The 24,183-nt window shown below is 53.6% G+C and overlaps 2 protein-coding genes across 3 annotated transcripts in view; both read right to left on the bottom strand.

Annotated features, from left to right (window-relative positions):
- Positions 1 to 2,202: 2,202 nt before the first annotated feature.
- On the bottom strand, positions 2,203 to 3,750 carry S1PR4 (sphingosine-1-phosphate receptor 4). Its single transcript, XM_005587495.5, has one exon. The coding sequence runs from the start codon at positions 3,722 to 3,724 to the stop codon at positions 2,570 to 2,572; it is 1,155 nt and encodes a 384-aa protein (XP_005587552.1). The 5' UTR covers positions 3,725 to 3,750; the 3' UTR covers positions 2,203 to 2,569.
- A 12,808-nt stretch (positions 3,751 to 16,558) lies between these two features.
- GNA15 (G protein subunit alpha 15) overlaps positions 16,559 to 24,183 on the bottom strand; it is a 30,475-nt gene continuing 22,850 nt past the window's right edge. The window contains exons 6-7 of one of the 2 annotated variants that reach the window (XM_045380922.3): positions 22,070 to 22,223; positions 16,559 to 17,513 (exon numbers count right to left, since the gene is read on the bottom strand). In XM_045380922.3, the coding sequence (XP_045236857.2) occupies positions 17,287 to 17,513; positions 22,070 to 22,223 (381 nt within the window). In that variant the 3' untranslated portion in view covers positions 16,559 to 17,286. Of the gene's footprint in view, positions 17,514 to 19,564; positions 19,724 to 22,069; positions 22,224 to 24,183 lie in introns of those variants that run through there. The other variant, XM_065536268.1, reaches the window with a different exon arrangement.

The following is a 24,183-nucleotide window of genomic DNA, read 5'->3' as shown; positions in this document are numbered from 1 at the left end:
TTGGACACAGACCCAGGGAGGACACCTCGTGGAGATGGAGGCAGAGATGGGGGTGATGCTTCTCCAAGCCAAGGAACATCAAGGATGCATGCCACCAGCAGGACCTAGGAGAGGCCTGGGCAGATCCCCATCAGCCTCAGGAGGACCCAGCCCTACTCACACCTTCATCTCAGACTTCCGGCTCCCAGAATTATGACAGCAGAAATGTCTGCTTTTCAAGCGTCCCCATCTATGAGACTGTCATGGCTGCTCTAGCAAATCGATACACTGACAGACTAAATTTTTAACTTTCACTTCATTTCTTTTTTTTTCTTTTGGTTTTGTTTTTGTTTTGTTTTTTGAGACAGAGTCTCACTTTGTCACCTAGGCTGGAGTGCAGTGGCGCAATCTTGGCCTACTGCAACCTCCGCCCTCCGAGTTCAAGCGATTCTCCTGCCTCAGCCTCCCGAGTAGCTGGGATTACAGGCGCCTGCCACCGCGCCCAGCTTATTTTTTGTATTTTTAGTAGAGACAGGGTTTCGCCATCTTGGCCAGGCTGGTCTTGAACTCCTGACCTCGTGATCCACCAGCCTCGCCCTCCCAAAGTGCTGCGATTAATGGCGTGAGCCACCATGCCCAGCCTAACTTCCATTTAATTTCAATGAATTTTCTTTTTTTTTTTTTTTTTGAGACGGAGTCTGGCTCTGTCGTCCAGGCTGGAGTGCAGTGGCCGGATCTCAGCTCACTGCAAGCTCCGCCTCCCGGGTTCCCGCCATTCTCCTGCCTCAGCCTCCCGAGTAGCTGGGACTACAGGCGCCCACCACCTCGCCCGGCTAGTTTTTGTATTTTTTTTTAGCAGAGACGGGGTTTCACCGTGTTAGCCAGGATGGTCTCGATCTCCTGACCTTGTGATCCGCCCGTCTCGGCCTCCCAAAGTGCTGGGATTACAGGCTTGAGCCACCGCGCCCGGCCGAATTTTCTTTCTTTTTTATTTTATTTTATTTTTTAGAGACAGGGTCTCTGTCATCTAGGCTGGAGGGCAGTAGCACGATCACGGCTCCCTGCAGCCTCGACCTCCTGGGCTCAAGTGATCCCCCCACCTCAGCCTCTCGAGTAGCTGGAACCACAGGCGCGCACCACCATGCTCGGCTAATTTTTTTAATTTTGGAGGATTTTTTTGTAGAGATGTGGTTTCACCATGTTGCCCAGGCTGGTCTCGAACTCCTGCGTTCAAGCAATCCTCCTGTCTCAGCCTCCCAAAGTGCTGTGATTACAGGCATAAGCCACCATGCCCAGCAAGTTCCATGAATTTTTAATAGCCATGTGTGCCTCATGGCTGCTGTATTCGTGGGTAAATGGCCCCTACACACCGCATTCCCCATCGTGCAGTGGAGAAATCATGACTTAAAGCAGAGCTGCCTGAGCCCAGGAGGCGGGTGGGGTGGATGCTGACTGCCTCTGTCCAGACACTGGACTGGACGGGGCTGGCTTGGTCCTGGGAGGAGGTGGGCGAGAACTGTCTATGAGCTGCAAGTGCTGGAGGCTTCCAGATTCACATCTGCACTGAAACTGTGGCTACCCACCCCATGGGGCTACCGAAATACAAACAGATTCAAATTCAACACAACCTACACTGCGAAATTCAGTTCTCTGCTTGCACTGTAGCCCCGTGGGGCTGGTGTCTCCCGTACTGAATGGTGTGGAGCTGGCACGTCTCCCCTGGAGTTTCACAGGACACGCAGCCGTCAGCCTCTGTGGCTGGTGCTGAGTGCGAACCAGCAACCTTGTGCTTCGGCTTCAGTGATTAAACCATTTTACAGACGGGGAAAGCTGAGGCCGTTGGTGCTGAAGGGGATGTGAGGGAAGATCCCCCAGGCCAGGAAGCCAAGGCGGCCGCCTCTGCCGGCCCCCAGACTGGGTTCCCAAAAGATGCAGAGGCCAGAGCCGGTGCATGGGCCCTGCCGTTTCTAAAGGGGAAGTGAACAAGAAGAGGCGGGGTTAACTGTCACTGTAACCCCCACTTCCTGCAACGCCCAGAGGTTGTTCACACACGCACACTCTCCACCCTCACAGCCACGCCTCCAGGGCGCTGGCCCGTGGCCCTCTCTAGGCCCGTGGCCCTCTCTAGCCAAGACACACCTAGCTGCCCCCAGATCCACAGCCCCCCTGAGCCACGGTCCGCGCACATGCACACACCGGGGAATAAGAGGCTGCAACATCACATACCATGATCGAACTTCAATGTTGCCAGGGCATGCATCCCACAGTCCACCCCCTGCAGCCTGAGAGCCCTACTGAGGCCCAGAGAGGGGCCGGGACTTCCCAAGAATCACACAGAAGCGGGGGTGTGGGGAACCCCCTCGCCCCCACACCAGGGCACTCTCTGCTCCTACAGGGAGGTGGGGCGGTTGCCTCCTTGTCCACGGTGACCACGGGAAGGCCCAAGAGGCCACCGGGAAGACCACGGGGGCCTGTCCCGTTCTCTGCTCCCCATCCAAGCGAGGCTCCGTGTACACGGCTTCCTGCACCCCAGGAGGGCCTGCCTGGCACGTACCCGGTGGCTGCACCGTCCGCACGCAAGGCTGCAGTCTCAGATGCTCCGCACGCTGGAGATGCTGGACAGGGGCTCCCGCATCCGAAAGCTGAGTGACCGGGAGCCCCGAAAGCTGTCCCTCGGCCTCAGAGAGCTGTCGGTGGTGGAAGTTCCAGAATGAGCCTCGACAGCCCGGGCCAGGCAGTCCCCGGGACCTCGCATGCCCAACCGGAGACACCCGCAGCAGAGGAAGCCGAGCACGGCTCTGCACACCTCCCTGCTGCGGAAGGAGTAGATGATGGGGTTGACTGCCGAGTTGAGGACGGCCAGGGCCAGGATCCAGTCCATGCCCCGCAGGTACTCCTGGGCCCAGAGGTTGGAGCCAAAGACGTCGGCCAGCAACAGCCCGAAGAGCGGACCCCAGCACACCAGGAAGGCCAGCAGGATCATCAGCACCGTCTTCAGCAGGCGGCGGGCCTTGCGGCGGGCGGCCGGGCGTGGGGCCTTCTGCCCACTGGCCTGCACCAGGCGGAAGATGGCCCCGTAGAGGCCCATGATGGTAGCCAGGACGCTGGCGAAGATCACCAGGCAGAAGAGGATGTAGCGCTTGGAGTAGAGGGGCAGAAGGCTGGAGCAGCGGTCAAAGGCGCACAGGCAGTTCCAGCCCAGCAAAGGCAGCATTCCCAGCAACGTGGCCAGCAGCCAGCAGAGGCCGATGAAGCTGTAGACGCGGCCGGTCTTGGTGGCCCCACTCTCGGCCACCGGCCGCACCATGGTGGCAAAGCGCTCCCCGGCGGTGAACAGCAGGCTGAAGGTGGAGGCGGCCAGGGCGGTGAAGAGCAGGCCCTCCCGTAGGAACCACTGGGCGGGCGCCAGGCGGAAGGTGCGGGCCCCCGACAGCAGCACGTTGGCCAGGTAGGCCGCGCCCGTGAGCAGGTCGCTCAGTGTGATGTTCACCAGGCAATAGTAGACCCAGCGTCGCGACCGCATGTGGCTCGTGATGGCCGCCAGCACCAGCAAGTTCTCCAGCACCACCAGGCAGCTGGCAGCCACCGACAGCCCCCGCAGGGCCCCAAGGCCACCGTCCTCCGGGCCCCCGCGCCCGGCCAGCCGGCCCGAGTGGTTGTAGTGCATCACGATGAGCCGGCTGTGCCCGCCGGCCGCCAGCTGTTGGCAGGACTCGGGGGCCACCGGGGTCCCCGTGGCATTCATGGCCTCCCCCGGGGGCTGACTGAGGCCCCGAGTCAGGGTGGAGCCGCCCGACTTACTGGTCTTGGTTTCCTGTTATTTGAAATTTCCTGTTATGTTCAAGGTACCCTCCAGGGTGGAGGTAAGGCCGAGGACAGGGAGGGGTACCCCAACGGTAGGCCCCCACCCAGGATCCTGGAGCCAACCTGCTGGGGCCGCCCCAGCTGTGAGACCCCCCCACCCCGACCTCTACCCCGGCTGCCTTCTTCCTGTCCTCGAAAGCCAGAGACCCGCAGGGAGCCCCAGAGCTGTCAGTCACAGAGGGGAAATGGGTCTCCACTCAGGATGGGCCACCCCTCTGCAGCCGGACGACTCCTCCCCACCAGCCCTGATCACCCCTGAGACTCGTCTGCTCCACTGAGGTCTCCCCAGATGCTCCCAGCAGGCTCAGCACACAGCAGGTGCTTAATAAATGTCAAGTGCCTACGTGGCCTCGAGCACCGACTCATCCGACTTGATCCCCTCAACAGGGCCTGATGCATTATACACTATCAGCCCTGATGCGTTACAGAAGGGGAAACTGAGGCCCAGAGAGCCCGATGCGTTATAGAAGGGGAAACTGAGGCCCAGAGAGCCCGATGCGTTACAGAAGGGGAAACTGAGGCCCAGGGAGCCCGATGCGTTACAGAAGGGGAAACTGAGGCCCAGGGAGCCCGATGCGTTACAGAAGGGGAAACTGGGGCCCAGAGAGCCCGATGCGTTACAGAAGGGGAAAGTGAGGCCGAGAGAGCCTGACGCGTTACAGAAGGGGAAACTGAGGCCCAGGGAGCCTGATGCGTTACAGAAGGGGAAACTGAGGCCCAGGGAAACTGAGGCCCAGGGAGCATGATGCATCACAGGAGGGGAAACTGAGGCCCAGAGAGCCTGACGCGTTACAGGAGGGGAAACTGAGGCCCAGGGAGCATGATGCATCACAGGAGGGGAAACTGAGGCCCAGAGAGGCGGCCCGAGGCCCACTTTCCGCCCATGGGAGGACATGCACCTCCAGGGAGAGGGAGCCCCAGGGACAAGCTGGTAGGGTCTCAGGGCCAGGCCCCCACTTTGGGATTCATGGTTGCCTCTCCTGCCCCTGAGCTCACCCTGCTGGGAGCAGAGCTGCCGGCCCCCAGGGCAGCCCCCACCTGGGTTGAGGTGCGTAGGAAATGTAGGGGCTCACTGGCCCCGCCCCCATGGCCCTGCTGAAGCCGGCTCACCGTGACTCAGCCTGAGGTGAGGTGGCTGTGGGTCTAAGTGGAGACACACCCTGACTCGGTGTCTGAGGGAGGAGGCAGGCTCTGCCCTGGGTCTGAGCGGGGAGGCTTGGACCTGCCTGGGGTCTGAGCGGGGAGGGTTGGCCTTGCCCTGGGGTCTGAGGGGGGCGGCTCAGACTTGCCCTGGTGGCAGAGGCAAGGTCCTGCCTTGGGGTCTGAGCGGGGAGGCAGGCCCTGTCCTGGGTCTGAGGCGGGAGGCGAGGCCCTGCCTTGGGGTCTGAGGGGAGAGGTGAGGCCCTGTTCTGGGGTCTAAGGGAGGAGACAAGACCCCACCCTGAGGTCTGAGTGGGGATGCACGGCCTTGCCCTGGGGTCTGAGGGGGAGGCATGTCCCTGTCCTGGGTCTGAGCAGGGAGGTGAGGTCCTGCCCTGTGGTCTGAGGAGGGAGGCTCAGCCTTGCCCTGGGATCTGAGGCATGTAGGGGCTTGGACATCTTCTGTCATGGATGGACTGTGGGGTCTCTGCTCTCCAGCTCCCCCAGTGTCTGTGACCCCCACTCATCCTCATCCAGAAGGCCCTGGGGTATAGGGTGGTTTGAGAAATAATGGAGGCCCCAGAAGTGTGAGCAGGATCCAGGATAAGTCCCTGCTGGGCGCCTCCTCCCACCCGCAATCACCCCCAGGCCAGGCCCACTTACCACCAACCAGGGTCCTGAGAGACCCCACCTGCCCCCTGTCCCCCCAGGAGCCTGTGGTCTTCAGCCTTTCTGAGACAATGGTGTCCTTGGCCTCAGGGTGGGGGCAGCTGAACTAATTCTACCAGTAAAGTGTCCTGGGAGGGTCACGAGTGTACCGTGAGGACACAGGCATCCCATGAGGGGCACAGATGTCCCATGAGGGCTCAGGTGTTGAAGGCCGAAAGAATGAGGGTCACGATCAACTCAGTGTACATAGGATCGATATGAGTAAACAGCAAACTGTTCTCACGAAAGCAGGATGTTGGTAAACTGACAAACTGCATCTGCCGCCCACAAGGAATGCTGAGGGCAGTTGCGCCCCAGGCACAAGTGTTTCTTGCAAATAGGCAAATCTGGAGCCTGTTAGCAATAACGTGAACCTGTGATCGATCAAGCAGCTGACCAATCGTTTCCTCCTCCCTGCTCTTTCTACCCAATAAATACGAAGGGCTGTGGAAGCTTGGGGGGCTGTCTTTGCTCACTAGAAGCAGGGAGCTCTCTTCTTCCCCTGGCCCCTTCCTTTAAAACAGTTTCTTTTGTCTTAAGTTTTCATTTGTACATTTGTCCCTTCGTTCAGTCTTGTAATGATGGTCTCAAGTAGTCACAGTAGTAACCGTCATAGTGACAGTCTCAAGTAGTAACCGTGGCAGCCACACACATGCATCCCATGATGGCACAGGTGCCCGTGAGAACACAGGCATCCTGTGAGGGCACAGGCATCCCATGAGAATGCAAGTGTCCCATGAGAGCACAGGTGTCCCATGAGAATGCAGGTATCCCATGAGGGCACAGGTGTCCCATGAGAACACAGGCGTCCCATGAGGGCACAGGCATCCCATGAGGGTCACAGGCGGCCCATGAGAACACAGGTGTCCCATGAGAACACAGGTGTCCCATGAGAATGCAGACGTCCCATGAGAATGTAGGCGTCCCATGAGGGCACAGGCATTCCAAGAGGATCACAGGCATTCCGTGAAGGTCACAGGTGTCCCATGACAACACAGGCGTCCCATGAGAACGCAGGCAGCCCATGAAAACACAGGTGTCCCATGAGAATGCAGGCATCCCAAGATAATGCAGATGTCCCATGAGAATGCAGGCATCCCATGAGGGCACAGGTGTCCCATGAGAATGCAGGCGTCCCATGAGGGCACAGGCATTCCAAGAGGGTCACAGGTATCCCATGAGAACACAGGCATCCCATGAGAACACAGGCGTCCCATGAGGGTCACAGGCGTCCCATGAGAACACAGGCGTCCCGTGAAGGCATAGGCATCCCGTGAGGGTCACAGGTGTCCATGAGAACACAGGCGTCCCGTGAGAACACAGGCGTCCCATGAGGGTCACAGGCGTCCCATGAGAACACAGGCGTCCCATGAGAGCACAGGCGTCCCATGAGAACACAGGCGTCCCATGAGGGTCACAGGTGTCCCATGAGAACACCGGTGTCCCATGAGAGCACAGGCATCCCATGAGAGCACAGGCGTCCCATGAGAGCACAGGCGTCCCATGAGAACACAGGTGTCCCATGAGAACACAGGCATCCCATGAGGGTCACAGGCGTCCCATGAGAACACAGGCGTCCCATGAGGGTCACAGGCGTCCCATGAGAACACAGGTGTCCCATGAGAACACAGGCGTCCCATGAGGGTCACAGGCGTCCCATGAGAACACAGGCGTCCCATGAGGGTCACAGGCGTCCCATGAGAACACAGGCGTCCCATGAGAGCACAGGCGTCCCATGAGAGCACAGGCGTCCCATGAGGGTCACAGGTGTCCCATGAGAACACAGGTGTCCCATGAGAGCACAGGCATCCCATGAGAGCACAGGCGTCCCGTGAAGGCATAGGCATCCCGTGAGGGTCACAGGTGTCCATGAGAACACAGGCGTCCCGTGAGAATACAGGCATCCCGTGAGAACACAGGCGTCCCATGAGGGTCACAGGCGTCCCATGAGAACACAGGCGTCCCATGAGAACACAGGTGTCCCATGAGGGTCACAGGCGTCCCATGAGAACACAGGTGTCCCATGAGGGTCACAGGCGTCCCGTGAGAACACAGGCGTCCCATGAGGGTCACAGGCGTCCCATGAGGGTCACAGGCGTCCCATGAGAACACAGGTGTCCCATGAGAACACAGGCGTCCCATGAGAACACAGGCATCCCGTGAGAACACAGGCATCCCATGAGGGTCACAGGTGTCCCATGAGAACACAGGCGTCCCATGAGAACACAGGTGTCCCATGAGAACACAGGTGTCCCATGAGAACACAGGCATCCCATGAGGGTCACAGGTGTCCCATGAGAACACAGGCGTCCCATGAGGGCACAGGCATCCCGTGAGGGTCACAGGTGTCCATGAGAACACAGCGTCCCATGAGAACACAGGCGTCCCGTGAGAACACAGGAGTCCCATGAGGGTCACAGGCATCCCATGAGAACACAGGTGTCCCATGAGAACACAGGCGTCCCATGAGGGTCACAGGCATCCCATGAGAACACAGGCATCCCATGAGAGCACAGGTGTCCCATGAGAATGCAGGCATCCCATGAGAATGCAGGCGTCCCATGAGGGTCACAGGCGTCCCATGAGGGTCACAGGCGTCCCATGAGAGCACAGGCGTCCCATGAGAATGCAGGCGTCCCATGAGGGCACACGCACCCCGTGAGCGTCACAGGCGTCCCATGAGAACACAGGTGTCCCGTGAGAACACAGGCATCCCGTGAGCGTCACAGGTGTCCCATGAGAACACAGGTGTTCCATGAGAACACAGGCGTCCCATGAGGGGCACAGGCGTCCCGTGAGAACACAGGTGTCCCACGAGGGGCACAGTATCAGCCCTGAGAAGCGGGGGCACCCCAGGGAGGGCAGGGCTGGCAGGAGACGGGGACTGACGGTGGCAGGTGCTGGGGTCCCATGGCCCTTCCCTTTGCTTACAGTTCAGTTCTGAAGCAGGACAGTGTCAGGAGGCTCCATGCAAGGCACTGACTGGGGAGGCGGCTGCCTTTTGTCACTGGAGGTCACCAAGCAGAAAGGGGATCTGGAGAGGGACGTGGGGCTTGGGGAGGAAGGGCCCGCAGCTGGGAGGTGAGATCAGGAGGTAAACAAGCAGCCAGGTCTTGCCCAGGCACCGCCCTGCCAGTCAGTAGACAACTGAGCCTCAGTCCAGCCTCACATGACACAGGCACCTACACAGAGAGACAGTGTGTGTTCTGAGGCTAAGTGCCTCATGATGGACTAAGCCCTGATCCCAGGCTAAGCCTCCTATGCTCGACTGAGCCCTGATCCTAGGCCCAGCCCCCTACTCTGCACTAAACACTGATCTGCAGCTCAGTCCCTCATCCTAGACTGATTGCTGAGTCCCAGGCCCAGGCCCCTGTCCTAGACTGAGCCTTGACCCCAGGCCTAGCCCCCCACTCTGTACTGAGGCTGGATTCCAAGCCCAGTCCCCATCCTAGACTGAGCCCTAATCCCTGGACTGAGCTCTCATCCCAGGCTCAGTCCACATCCTAGACTGAACTCTAATCCCAGACACAGACTCCAATCCTGGACCAAGACCCGCAGGTCCCAAGCCCAGCCTCCATCCTAGACTGATGCCTGACCCCAAGCTCAGCCCTGACTCCAAGCTGAGCCCTGATCCCTGGCTGAACCCTGACCCTGACTGAGCCTATGACGATGGACAAACCCAGACCTTGACCCTTGATCCTGGTTAGAACTTGCTCCTGGACTGGGCTGGGCACAGTGGTTCACACCTGTAATCCCAGCACTTTGGGAGGCTGAGGCAGGCAGATCACTGAGGCCAAGAGTTGGAGACCAGCCTGGTCAACATGGCAAAACCCTCTCTCTACTGAAAATACAAAAAAAAAAAAAACAAAAAAAACAAAAAACCTAGCAAGATATGGCACAAGCCTATAATCCCAGCTACTTGGGAGGCTGAAGCATGAGAATTGCTTGAGCCCGGGAGCCAAGATCATGCCACTGCCCTCCAGCCTGGATGACAGAGCGAGACTCTCTCCAAAAAAAAGAAAAAGAACTTGCCCTTGGAATGATCCCTGATCCCAAGCTGAGCCCCAACTCGGCCTGAGTCCTAAGCCTGATTGAATCTTGACCACAGCTGATCACCAGACCCTAGACCCAGATAGCAAATTAGGACCAAAGTAAAGCGCTATCAGAGGGCAGGGTTTACCCTAACTTCAGGCCAAGCTATGTGACCAACCACCTTCTACCATGAGTTAATCACCTGCCTCCTGGGAAAAAGGCTTTGTGTGCATTAAAACTTATTTAATCTGGCCAGGCATGGTGGCTCACATGTCATCCCAGCGCTTTGGGAGGCTGAGACGGATGGACCATTTGAGGTCAGGAGCTGCAGACCAGCCTGGCCCACATGATGAAACCCCGTCTCTACTAAAAATACAAAATTTAACTGGGTGTGGTGGCACGTGCCTGTAATCCCAGCTATTCGGGAGGCTGAGGCAGGAGGATCGCTGGAACCCAGAAGGCAGAGGCTGCAGTGGGCTGATGGAGCCACTGCACTCCAGCCCGGGAGACAAGAGTGAAACTCTGTTTCAAAACAAAACAAAACGTAATCTAACCGTTATCCCCACACTGCAGAAGGGCAGGCCCCTCTTCTAGAAATTCTAACAAGACCAAGTACGTGTGCAGAAGGTCATTGCCTAAAGTGTTATTCATGAATGCACAATGCTGAGTTCAACCTGAATGTGTATACACAGGACAGAAGTGGATGAATGAACTATGCCCCAGCCCAGAGAGGAGGCCTTCCCAGCTGTGCAAAAGAACAAAAACCAGCTCCATAAATGGAATGCAGTGCTTGCCGGGACGTGTTGGGATTTCAAATTATTTATTTATTTATTTATTTATTTATTTATTTATTTATTTATTTTAGATGAAGTGTTGCTCTGTCGCCCAGGCTGGAGTGCAGTGGCCGGATCTCAGCTCACTGCAAGCTCCGCCTCCCGGGTTCACGCCATTCTCCTACCTCAGCCTCCCGAGTAGCTGGGACTACAGGCGCCCGCCACCTCGCCCGGCTAGTTTTTTGTATTTTTTAGTAGAGACGGGGTTTCACCGTGTTAGCCAGGATGGTCTCGATCTCCTGGCCTCGTGATCCGCCCGACTCGGCCTCCCAAAGTGCTGGGATTACAGGCGTGAGCCACCGCGCCTGGCCTATTTATTTATTTATTTAGAGACGGAGTCTCACTCTGTTGCCCAGGCTGGAGTGCAGTGGCACGATCTCAGCTCACTGAAACCTCCGCCTCCCGGGTTCAAGCGACTCTCCTGCCTCAGCCTCCTGAGTAGCTGGGATTACAGGTGTCCGCCACCACACCCGGCTAATTTTTTTTTTTTATCCATTTTTGGTAGAGACGGGGTTTCACCAGGTTAGTCAGGCTGGTCTCGAACTCCTGACCTCAGTTAATCCACCTGCCTTGGCCTCCCAAAGTGCTGGGATTACAAGCGTTGTCCTTTGTTTTGTTTTGTTTTGTTTTGTTTTGTTTTGTTTTGTTTTGTTTTGTATAAATGAGGTCTTGCTATTGCCCAGGTTAGTCTTGAACTGCTGGGCTCAAGCAATCAGCCCACCACAGCCTCCCAAAGTGCTGGGTTTACAGACATGAGCCACCTTTCGTGGCCTTTCGTGTAGTTTTAAGCCCTAGTCTTGCTTTCTATATTCAAAGATAAAATTGATCAACAAGGATGGAAGGAAAAGCTTTAAGATGGAACAACAGTAGAAAACAAATGAACCAAACTGTATTTCAAATGAAAAACGTGACCACAGACAGACAGAAAGAACCAGCCCCCAGAACTGGGATACACAGCACTCACTCTAAAGACGAAAGGAGGCCGGGTGCTGTGGCTCAATCCTGTAATCCCAGCACCTTGGGAGGCCAGGATGGGTGGATCACGAGGTCAGGAGTTCAAGACCAGCCTGGCCAACATGGCAAAACCCCGTCTCTCCTAAAAATACAAAAATTAGCTGGGCGTGGTGGCGGGCACCTATAATCCCAGCTACTCAGGAGGCTGAGGCAGGAAAATCACTTGAACCCGGGAGGTGGAGGTGGCAGTGAGCCGAGGTTGCACCATTGCACTCCAACCTGGGTGACAGAACAAGACTGTCTGAAAAAAAAAAAAAAAGCCGGGCGTGGTGGTGGGCGCCTGTAATCCCAGCTACTCAGGAGGCTGAGGCAGAGAATTGCTTGACCGTGGGATGTGGAGGTTGCAGCAAGTCGAGATTGCGCCATTGCACTCCAGTCTGGGTGACAGAGTGAGGCTCTGTCTCAAAAAAAAAAAAAAAAAAAAAAGAGAGAGAGAGAGACAAAAATAATTGCAAAGAAACTTTGACCTTTATTTAGCAGATTTGTCATTGAGGAACATATGGGTGTAGCAATTTTGAAACTATCATGTGTTTTACAGAACTGAGCAAAGTAGCAAATACAGAGATATTATTAGGAACCAGGGTCTTGGCTGGGAGAGAAAGATGTAACTATGACCTGGGACAATGCAAGAAAGAATGCTTGCTGGGTTGAATAGGACTTCAAGTTTCCCAGCCTGTGTAACATGGCAAGACCCCATTTCTCCAAAAAATAAAAATGAAATAACCCAGGTGCAGTGGCATGTACCTGTGGTCCTAGCAACTCAGGAGGCTGAGGCAGGAGGACTGCTTGAGCCTGAGAGGTTGAGGCTGTGGTGAGCCATCATTGCTCCACTGCACTCCAGCCTGGGTGACAGAGCGAGATCCCGTCTCTTAAAAAAAAAAAAAAAAGGAGGAGCGGGGCTGGGTGTGGTGACTCACGCCTGGAATCCCACCACTTTGGGAGGCAAAGGAGGGTAGATCACGAGGTCAGGAGTTCGAGACCTGCCTGGCCAAGATGGTGAAACCCTGTCTCCACTAAAAATACAAAAATTAGACTGGGCACAGTGGCTCACGCCTGTAATCCCAGCACTTTGGGAGGCTGAGGCAGGGAGATCATAAGGTCAGGAATTCAAGACCAGCCTGGCCAATATAGTGAAACACCATCTCTGCTAAAAATACAAAAAATTAGCCAGGTGTGGGGGTGCACCGCTGTAATCCCAGCTACTCAGGAGGCTGAGGCAGGAGAATCGCTTGAACTGGGGAGGCGGAGGTTGCAGTAAGCCGAGATTACGTCACTGCACTCCGGCCTGGGCGACAGAGTGAGACTCTGTCTCAAATGAATAAACACAAAAATTAGCTGGGCGCGGTGGTGGGCGCCTGTAATCCCAGCTACTTGGGAGGCTGAGGCAGGAGAATCGCTTGAAACTAGGAGGCAGAGGTTGCAGTGAGTCGAGATCTCGCCGCTGCACTCTAGCCTGGGTGACAGAGCAAGACTCCATCTCCAAAAAAAGGATTGCAAATATCAGTGTAAATTCAGGATCTCATGATTTATGCAAAACAAACAAACAAACAAAAAACCCTGTCCTACTTCTCCACTGAGACAATCCCAGAGCAAGGAGCACCTAACACCCAGCTCTCTCCCCCTACAGCCCCTTGCTGAAAGGATCCAGGGAACCTGGGAGAAAGGGCTGATTCCAAGAGTAGGGCAGGAGATGAGCCTGGAACATCTCAGTGTGCCAGAGAAGGAGGGCGTGATCACAGAGGGAGGAGGACCTGGCAAAGAACACGGGAGCCAGCTCAGACGGGCTGCTCCTGGCCCACCCTGCGTTAGAAATGGATGGATGACCTCAGCACATGAACCAGCAGTTCGCTGCTCAGGTCACACTCAGGAGGAATGCAAACAGGTCCACTCGAAAACTCACACCTGGCCGGACAAAGGGGCTCATGCCTGGTATCCCCAGGGAGGCTGAGGCAGGAGCATCCTTTCAGCCCAGGAGTTGGAGGCTGCAGTGAGCTGAGATTGCACCACTACACACCAGCCTGGGTGACAGAGCAAGATAACGGGGGTAAAAAAAAAAAAATGGCCAAATAGTAAATATTTTTGGCTTCTGGGGCCAGACAGTATCTGTGGCAGTTACTCAGTTCCACGGATGTAGCAACAGCTTGCATAGACACAGGTACATGAATGCACATGACCATGTTTCAATAAAACTTTACAAAAACAATTGAGAAGCTCTGACATCCCTTTGAAGAACAGCTCAAGAAACAACCAGGCAGAACTCCTCCGACATGTCACAAAGGAAACCGAGGCACTGTCCCAGAATGAGGAGAGGAAGGCAGCTCACGGCCATGTGGGATCCAGGACTGGACCCTGGCCCAGGAAAGGAAGATGGAAGCGAGAACCTGCCATATTCTTTTTTTGTTTTGAGACGGAGTCTTGCTCTGCCCAGCCCAGGCTGAAGTGCAGTGGCGCGATCTCAGCTCACTGCAAGCTCCGCCTCCCAGGTTCACGCTATTCTCCTGCCTCAGCCTCCCGAGTAGCTGGGACTCCAGGTGCCCGCCACCATGCCCGGCTAATTTTTTGTATTTTTTTTAGTAGAGACGGGGTTTCACCGTGTTAACCAGGATGGTCTCGATCTCCTGACCTTGTGAACTGCCCGCCTCGGCCTCCCAAAGTGCTGGGATTACAGGCGTGAACCACCACGCCCAGCCTGAACCTGCTATATTCTAATAAGGTCCACACACAGCTTCGTTCATAGGATGCTCGCTTATGTGAATTTCCTGGGTTGTACTAGGGTTACGTAAGAGGTAAGAGGAAGCTGGGTGGAGGGCGTTTGGGAACTGTGTACAACTTCTGCAACTTTTCTGTGAGTCTTAAAATTCTTGCAAAACAACAAGAAGAGGCCGGGCACGCTGGCTCCTGCCTGTAATCCCAGCACTCTGGGAGGCTGAGGCGGGCGGATCACGAGGTCAGGAGATCGAGACTATCCTGGCTAACAAGGTGAAACCCCATCTCTACTAAAAATACAAAAAATTAGCCGGGCGTCGGGGCGGGCACCTATAGTCCCAGCTACTCGGGAGGCTGAGGCAGGAGAATGGTGTGAACCCGGGGGGCGGGGCTTGCAGTGAGCCGAGATTGCACCACTGCACTCCAGCCTGGGCAACAGAGAACAGAGTGAGACTCCGTCTCAAAAAAAAAAAAAGAACAAATTTTTACAAATTATTTTTTTAAAATATTTTTTACAAATCATTTTTGTAAAAATAATTTGTAAAATTTATTTTCCAGATAATTTATAAAATATTTACAAAATTATTACAACAAAGAATTTGTAAAATTTCATAAAATTATTGGTAAAATTTAAATAATTTGTAAAATCATTTTATAACTTTTACAGACAATTTATAAAATTATTTTGTAACATTTATTTTACAAATAATTCATTAAATTATTTTGTTAAATTTTATTGAAAATTTCTAAATTTTATTTTACAAAAATTGGCTGGGCATGGTGGCTCACACCTGTAATCCCAGCACTTTGGGAAGCTGAGGTGGGTGGATCATTTGAGGTCAGGAGTTTGAGACCAGCCTGGCCAACATGGTGAAACCCTCCCTCTACCAAAAATACAAAAATTAGCCAGGCATGGTGGCGGTGCCTATAAACCCAGCTACTAGGGAGGCTGAGGCAGGAGAATCACTTGAACCCAGGAGGCAGAGGTTGCAGTGAGACAAGATTGTGCCATTGTACTCCAACCTGGGGGATGACAGAGCAAGACACAGTCTCAAAAAAAAAATAATAATTAGTAAAATTATTTTGTAATAAGGCTGGAGTGCAGTGGCACAATCTTGGCTTACTGCAATCTTCGCCTCCCGGGTTGAAGCAATTCTCATGCCTCAGCCTCCCAATTAACTGGGATTACAAGCATGCACCACCACGCCCGGCTAATTTTTATATTACAAAATATCTTTTATAGGTTGAAATGTGGCTCCCCTAAAAAGATATGGTCAAGTCATAACCCCTGGTATCTGCGAATGGGACCTTATTTAGAAATACAGCCTTTGCAGATGTAGTCAAGTTACGATGGGCACGACAGGCTGAACCCTGATCCAGTGTGACTAGTGGTTTTATAAGAAGAAAAGTTAGGCCAGGCGTGGTGGCTCATGCCTGTAATCCCAACACTTCGGGAGGTCGAGGGAGGCAGATCATTTGAGATCAGGAGTTTGCGACCAGCCTGGCCAACATGGTGAAACTCCGTCTCTGCTAAAGAATACAAAAATTGGCCAGGTACGGTTGCTCACGTCTGCAATCCCAGGACTTTGGGAGGCCGAGGCAGGCGGATCACGATGTCAGGAGATCAAGATCACCCTGGCTAACGCAGTGAAACCCCGTCTCTACTAAAAATACAAAAATATGGCCAGGTGTGGTGGCGGGCGCCTGTAGTCCCAGCTACTTGGGAGGCTGAGGCAGGAGAATCGCTGAACCCAGGAGGCAGAGGCTGCAGTGAACCAAGATCACATCACTGCACTCCAGCCTGGGCGACAGAGCGAGATTGTCTCAAAAAAACAAACAAAAAGCCACAAATGTGTTCAATGTAGGAACAGGCTTCTGCCTCTATCCATTCCAGATGTGTGAGCTTAGTCAAATTATACCATTCTCTGTGCCCCAGATTCCTCATCTGTAAAATGGGGTGCTATGGTTTGCACCACAGAAGACTGTCCTGAGGATAGTAAGAGGCCTTCTCAAAGCTGGGTGGTGGCTGCTGCTGGAATTTCGGGTCAGTAGCCACGGAGGGGTCTGCTCCAATGTCCCCCCAGCCAGGGAGGGAGGTTGGACTCCACATCCCGGCTTGCAGGACTCACAGCCCCCACAGTTCTGAGTACCATGGCCAGGACAGGTGGGTAGACAAGAAGTATAACTTTTTTCCTTCCTACTCCATGTTGCTCCCCGCACTGTAACCAGTGCCCCCTGCCAAAAAAGGAATGCAGAGGGATAAACAGGACGCTGGCGACACAGCCGCTAAGAAATCTTTAATTTCACCCCGCACGGAGCCCTGCAGAAGGTGATGGAATAAATACAAAAGGTTAAGATGCAGCATGCCCGCCCCCCGCCTGCAAAGGACGAGGGGATGCTTGTGGGCCGCGTTTTCTCCCATCTGCAAACCGAGGCAGGACACGCTGTGAGCCATGGAGCTCTGAGAGCGACAGTGTTTTCTAGCGGTCTGCTACCCTTTGCAAAAGGAAGTTCCTGCATCCCTAGTCCGCAGGCTCCTGGAAGGCGTTCCTTCTGCTGTCCACTAGAGTGCACCAGAGTCCACGCCTGAAGGCGCCTAAAGGCTCTACTAGCCCCATCCCAGGGTGTGCGTCACCCACAGAGGGTCCCAGACCCCTGCCCAGGAGATGACATGCCTGGAGATGGGGTCCTGAGAGATGCCCACCCACCCAAGTCCTCAATCCCCTGATTTCTTCACCTTGTCATCCACCCTGGCATCCCAAATGGCCGTTTTGCTCCTTCCCTTTCAAAGGAGGGAAACTGAGTCAAGCAAGGGCAGGAGTACCCTGGGCGGGGCGGCTGTCCTGGTGAGAGGCAGAGAAGAGAGCAGCCAGCAGCGGGCCGTCCGTCTCCCGACTCACTCGCGTGTGAGCCGAGGCTGGAGAGATAGACCAGGGACACTAGGGGTCCCTGCAGCCACCCCCACCTCCCACCCGCCCGCCAGTGCCGCCTGCCCCAGGTGGGGCCTGGGTCACAGCAGGTTGATCTCGTCCAGGTAGCGGGCGAGCACCGAGTCCCGCACGTCCTTGAAGACCTTTCGGATGTTCTGTGTGTCCGTGGCACATGTGTAGTGGCTGAAGAGGCGTCGGGAGCGCGCGCCCTTCTTGCTGCCGTCAGGGCCGTCCACGCAGCCGGAGTACATCCTGGTGTACATGTCCAGGATGAACCTCTTGGCTGCCTCGGCATCCTGCTTAGGGCCTGGGGAAACAAAGTGCGGGAAGTGGTGAGGACCCTCCCTCTTTGGACCCAGGGGGGCCTCTGGTGACCCTCTTCCCCGTAACCAGGGCTAAAGGGCCCCAGGGATCGCGATCGCGCCGTCATTTTTCTGAGCGTTGCCGCCATCTTTTGTAGTCATAGCTGGTCACATGACTCACGCCCAGCCAATGGGAACACAGGAGGTTGTCTCACAAGAGTCATGTGACCTGAAATGGACCAATGAGATCCAGCTCTGGGACTTTGGGCCGAACTGTGTTAAAGAGAAACACTGTCTTGGCCTCGCTTCCAGCCGTGCGGTTGGCAGCCTGGAATCACAGAGACAAATATCCCAGGACTGTGCAGACGGGGGCACCAAGGCCAAAGAAGGGGAAGAGAGTCCTCAAAGTCAGCCTGGGTGGCTGCTCTGATAAGTCCTATCAGGGTGTTCAGTACCTGTGTACTGAAAGCACAACGTGAATTAAGGGCTTTGGGAGCCCTAGACTTGGCTCTGCTACTCACTCACGAGTTGGGTTATCTATAATAGTATTTTAATACCTGTAAACTCTGTGAGCCTGTTTCCTCATTTGTAAAATGCGGATCAGAACAGTCTTGGGCCTCACAGAGTTGTCTCGAGGATTTAACATTATGTAGAGGGTTCGTTGCTTAATAAACAAGACTTCATGGTTGTAACCTATCAATATTATTTCAGAAAGACAATGTAGTAGTAGAACGATTAAGTTCAGACGTTCTGGCTCTGGGTCTGGACAGCCTGGGTTCAAACTCTGCCTCTGCCTCTCACTGGTTGTGTGACTGTTGTCAAGAGAGTGCATCACTCTGTGCCTCGGTTTCTCCAGCTCTATAACGGCTAGATGAGTAAGTCCTGCTGTGTAAATGTTTTTTGTTTTTGAGGTGGAGCCTCGCTCTGTCGCCCAGGCTGGAGTGCAATGGTGCAATCTTGGCAGTAGCTGGGATTACAGGCACCTACCACCACGCCCAGCTAATTTTTGTATTTTTAGTAGAGACGGGGTTTTGCCATGTTGGCCAGGCTGGTCTCGAACTCCTGACCTCAAATGATCTGCCCGCCTTGACCCTCCAAAGCACTGGGATTACAGGCATGAGCCACTGTGCCCAGCCCTGCATAGGGTTTTAACATGAAGATTAAACAAGCTATGTAGAGTGCTTCCACCAGTGCAGCAGATGTGTTGGCTACTGTTATTGATGATGATATGATGATGATGATGATGATGATTATTTTGAGATGGAGTCTCGCTCTGTTGCCCAGGCTGGAGTGAAGTGGCATGATCTCTGCTCAATGCAACCTCCGCCTCCCAGGTTCAAGCGATTCTCCTGCCTCAACCTCCCGAGTGACTGGGATTACAGGTCCCTGCCACCACACGCAGCTAATTTTTGTATTTTTAATAGAGATGGGGTTTTGCCATGTTGGCCAGGCTGGTCTCGAACTCCTGACCTCAAGTCGTCTGCGCGCCTCAGCCTCCCAAAGTGTGGTTTATTATTATTATCACGAATATTATTTAGCATAGCAGAGAGAAGGGCTGAGAGTCAGCAAAGGGTGCACCAGCCACTTGTGCTGGGAGACAAGGGTGAGTCATGGGAGGTTCCCTTTGACTTGAATGAAAAAATATCTACCTTATCCTGTTCCCAAATTCTCTAAACTATGATCTGATTCCCAGGGCTGCTCAGCAGGGAAGAGGGGCTGTCCAGGCCACCATCCTGGAACAACTTAACATCTATCTCCCAGACCCTGAATCTTGCGGGTATGATTGGCTAAAATTGGCCTCACGGGCTCTGAGACATGACAAGACCAGGGGTCAAAACCTGGTGACTTCACCAAAGCTTATGTTTACTGATTGTGGACCTGGTATCAAGTATGTACTAAGGACTTATCTACTATGGTTGCTTATATATTGAGGTAAACAGTGTCCCCCAAAATTCATGTCCACCTGGAACCTCAGAATATGGAAACTTAGAAATTTATATTTCTAAAAAAAAAAAGAAATTTACATTTCTAAATAAATATTTATTTAGAAATCAGATCTTTACAGATGTAATTAGGTTAAATTAGGTCACGGCCGGGCATGATGGCTCACGCCTGTAATCCTAGCACTTTGGGAGGCCAAGGCAGGTGGATGACAGATGTGTGGTTGGGCCCAGGAGTTCCAGATCAGCCTGGGCAACATGGCGAAAGCTTGTCTCTACAGAAATATACAAAAATTAGCCAGATGTGGTGGTGCATGCCTGTAGTCCCAGCAACTCAGGAGGCTGAGGTGGGAGGATCACCTGTGCCCGGGAGGTCGAGGCTACAGTGAACTGTGATCACGCCACTGGACTCTAGCCTGGGCAATAGAGCAAGACCTTGTCTTAAAAAAAAAAAAAATAGGTCATACCAAAGTATGGGCCCTAAATTAAATGACTGATGGTCTTATAACAACAGGAGAGGACACGTAAAGACATGGTGAGAAGATAGCCATGTGAACATGGAGGCAGAGATTGGAGTGTTACGTCTACAAGCTAAGGATTGTTGGCCACCACCAGAAGCTGAGAGAGAAGCATGGAACAGATTTTCCCTCAGAGCCTCCAGAAGGAACCAACCCTGCCAATATCTTAACTTTGGACTTCTGTTGTTTTAAGCCACCCAGTTTGTGGTATTTTGTTATGGCATCCCAGGAAATGAAGGCAAGTTATCTCCAAGATGGCTGCCATCACTTCCTTCTCTCCCTGTATGCATGTGTCATTCTTCCTTCAAGAAGTGGAGTCTCTTTCTTTTGAATCCAGGCTGATATGAGTGATGTGCTTGACAAATAGAATGTGGCAGAGGTAACGTCTGATGATTCTGAGGCGATCATGAGAAGCAGCTTCCACCTAGGCTGAAGTCTGTCTACCCTGAGGCAGCCATATTGTGAGTAAGCTCAAACCATGTGAGGAGGCTGTGGATCATGAGGCCCCAAATGGAGAGAGAGAGAGAACAGGGGAGGTGGAAAAGGAGAGAGAGAGACTGGAAGAAAGGGGAGGAGAGATAGATGAGATGGGAGACGGAGGCAGGGAGACACAGAGAGAGAGAGGCCAAGAGCACCAAGGCACCAGACATGTGGGGGAAGAAGCCATCTTGGAAGTGTATCTCCAATCCCAGGCAGCTCAGCTGATGTCACATGGATCAGAGATGAACTTACCCAGCTCAACCCTTCCAAATTCCTGACCCACAAAATCATGAGCAAAGGAAAATGGCCAGTTTAAGTCACTAAGTTTGGGGACGGTGTGTTACTCGGCAGCAGCTAAGCAGGATATTTCGCCACCACACTTTATCCTCACAGCGGTGTTCTGGGGAAAGTGCTAGTGAATATATACCTTCGTCACGTCGGTCCCTGGATTAACCACAACTCTGCCTCCCCTTTGTAAAATACACTAAGTGGTGCCCAACACTAGATGGTGTTTCTCTGTAGTTGCCCTGTGGCCCTTTCACCCTCTGGATGTACTGAGAGTTTGTTCCCAAACCTGTTTTTGCCCGTTGTACGTGTCTTGGTTTGTATGCAATTAATAGGAACGTCACGCAAATCTATACCTGCAAGAGCTGCATGAAAGAAGGTCGTTGTATTTACAAAAACTGTGTGCTTTGGAAACATTGTTCAAGGCTCTGCTTTTAAAAATTAAAGAGAAAGGCCGCGCGCGGTGGCTCATGCCTGTAATCCCAGCACTTTGGGAGGCCGAGGCAGGTAAATCACCTGAGGTCGGGAGTTCAAGACCAGCCTGACCAACATGGAGAAACCCTGTCTCTACTAAAAGTACAAAATTAGCTGAGGTGGTGGCGCATGCCTGTCATCCCAGCTACTCGGGAGGCTGAGGCAGGAGAATCACTTGAACACGGGAGGGAAAGGTTGCAGTGAGCCAAGATCGCACCACTGCACTCCAGCCTGGGCGACAGAGCAAGACTCTGTCTCAAGAATAAATAAATAAATAAATAAAATGTTTAAGCTGTACATGATACGCTACCTCTTTTTAAGAATTCCTCACTTTTTTTTTTTTTTTTTTTTTTTTTTTTTTTTTGAGACGGAGTCTCACGCTGTTGCCCAGGCTGGAGTGCAGTGGCGCGATCTTGGCTCACTGCAAGCTCCGCCTCCCGGGTTCCCGCCATTCTCCTGCCTCAGCCTCCTGAGTAGCTGGGACTACAGGCGCCCGCCACCGCGCCTGGCTAATTTTTTGTATTTTTAGTAGAGACGGGGTTTCACTGTGGTCTCGATCTCCTGACCTTGTGATCCGCCCGCCTCGGCCTCCCAAAGTGCTGGGATTACAGGCTTGAGCCACCGCGCCCGGCCAGAATTCCTCACTTTACTCAATTCCAAGGGCCTTTGCTATTTTATTCCATTCCACAGAGGAGGAAACAGATTTTATGAGGTTGGACAGTGGATGGAGCTGAGTATAGAATGTGGGTGTGATCCTATGTGAAACTTCCCGTGACTCCAGGCTGAAGTAGAGCCTGGATTAGCATCTCTCTTTGGAGCTGCTTTTGGGAGGGGAAGGGTATGGAAAGTTCTAGAACTGCTTACCCTGGAAACTGGGGAAGTAGGTAGCCAGGTGGGAGGTGGGGATTTTCTCCTCCAGGATGTCGGTTTTGTTGAGGAAGAGGATGACGGAGGTACTCTTGAACCAGGGTAGTTCCAGGATAGTCCCGAACAAGGCGAGGCTCTCCTTCATACGGTTCTGTGTTGGGGGCAGAAACAGATTATTGCTTCAACCGGCCAGCTCAGACAGGAAGCCCTCCCATCGCGGAGATGGGGCTGTTGGCTCCAGGGGCGTGGGCTCACCCCTCCCTGCCCGGCTGGGGCTGAGGCGGGTGTGCCCGTGTTTCTGTGTGGACAGCTGCCTTGGTGTGCCTGACATGGTTTTGTGCCTGTGCTGGTTGGGGTGTCCTCCCAAAATTCATGTCCCCTCAGAGCTTCAGAGTATGACCTTATCTGGAGAGAGAGTCTTGAACTCCTGGCCTCCCAGCGTGCTGGGGTTACAGGCATGAACCACCGCACCTGGCCTGGAGATAGGGTCTTTGAAGAGGTCGTTGAGGTGAGGCAATACTAGAATAAGGTGGGCCCCCAAGTCCATGACTGCTGTCCTTATAAGAAGAGGGAGGCCTGGCCAGGTGCGGTGGCTCACGCCTGTAATCCCAGCACCTTGGAAGGTCTAGGCGGGCAGATCACTTGAGGTCAGGAGTTCAAGACCGTCCTGGCCAACGTGGTGCAACCCCATCTCCACTAAGAATACAAAAATTAGCTGGGCATGGTGGTGCACGCCTGTAATCACAGCTACTCGGGAGGCTGAGGCAGGAGAATTGCTTGAATCTGGGCGGCAAAGGTTGTGGTGAGCTGAGATCACACCACTGCACTCCAGCCTGGTGACACAGCGAGACTTCATTTCCAAAAAAAAAAGAAAAAGAAAAAAGAAGAAGAAGAAGAGGGAGACCTGGCCAGGCGTGGCAGCTCACAGCTGTAATCCTAGCACTTTGGGAGGCCAAGGCGGGCAGATCACCTGAGGCCAGGAGTTCGAGACCAGCCTGGCTAACATGGTGAAACCCCGTTTCTACTAAAAATGCAAAAAATTAGCCAAGCATGGTGGCGGGCACCTGTAATCCCAGCTACTCAGGAGACTGAGGCAGGAAAATCACTTGAACCTGGGAGACAGAGGTTGCAGTGAGCCAAGATCACGCCACTGCACTCCAGTCTGGGTGACAAGAGCAAGACTCCATCTCACAAAAAAAGAAAAGTACAATAAGGTCTCAAATGCCTTGTGTTACGGGGTACATCATGTTTCCCTAAAAATCATATGTTCAAGTTCTAATCCCCTAGAACCTCAGCATGTGACCTTCTTTGGAAACAGGGTCATTACTGCAGAATTAACCCAGATGAGGTGGTACTGGAGTAGGGTGGGCCCTGATCCTAAATAACTGGTGTCCTTATTAAAAGAGGATATTAGCCGGGTGCAGTGGCTCACACCTGTAATCCCAGCACTTTGGGAGACTGAGGCAGGCAGATCACTTGAGGTCAGGAGTTCAAGACCAGCCTGACCAACATGGTGCAACCCCGCCTCTACTAAAAACACAAACATTAGCCGGGCATGGTGGCGCATGCCTGTAGTTCCAGCTACTCAGGAGTCTGAGGCAGGAGAATCACTTGAACCTGGGAGGCAGAGGTTGCAGTGAGCCGAGATCGCACCATTGCACTCCAGCCTGGGCGGCAAAGCAAAACTCAGCCTCAGAAAAAAAAAAAAAAAGAGAGAGAGAGATATTGACCAGGCTCAGTGGCTTGTGCCTGTCATCCCAACACTTTGGAAGGCCGAGGTAGGAGGATTGCTTGAGCCCTGGAGTTTGAGACCAACCTGGGCAACATAGTGAGATCCCATGTCTACAAAAAGTTTTTTTTTTTTTTTTTTTTTTTTTGAGACGGAGTCTGGCTCTGTTGCCCAGGCTGGAGTGCAGTGGCTGGATCTCAGCTCACTGCAAGCCCCGCCTCCCGGGTTCACGCCATTCTCCTGCCTCAGCCTCCCGAGTAGCTGGGAGTACAGGCGCCCGCCACCTCGCCCGGCTAATTTTTTTTTGTATTTTAGTAGAGACGGGGTTTCACCGTGTTAGCCAGGATGGTCTCGATCTCCTGAACTCGTGATCCGCCCGTCT

The sequence above is a fragment of the Macaca fascicularis genome, chromosome 19, assembly GCF_037993035.2.
Source record: "Macaca fascicularis isolate 582-1 chromosome 19, T2T-MFA8v1.1".
Taxonomy (NCBI): domain Eukaryota; kingdom Metazoa; phylum Chordata; class Mammalia; order Primates; family Cercopithecidae; genus Macaca; species Macaca fascicularis.
Note: the sequence above shows the minus strand (reverse complement) of the source record. Positions and strands in the feature narration are given on the sequence as shown.

Excerpts from the sequence above, each read along its gene's own strand:
- S1PR4 (XM_005587495.5), bottom strand. The coding sequence starts at position 3,724 with ATGAATGCCACGGGGACCCCGGTGGCCCCCGAGTCCTGCCAACAGCTG.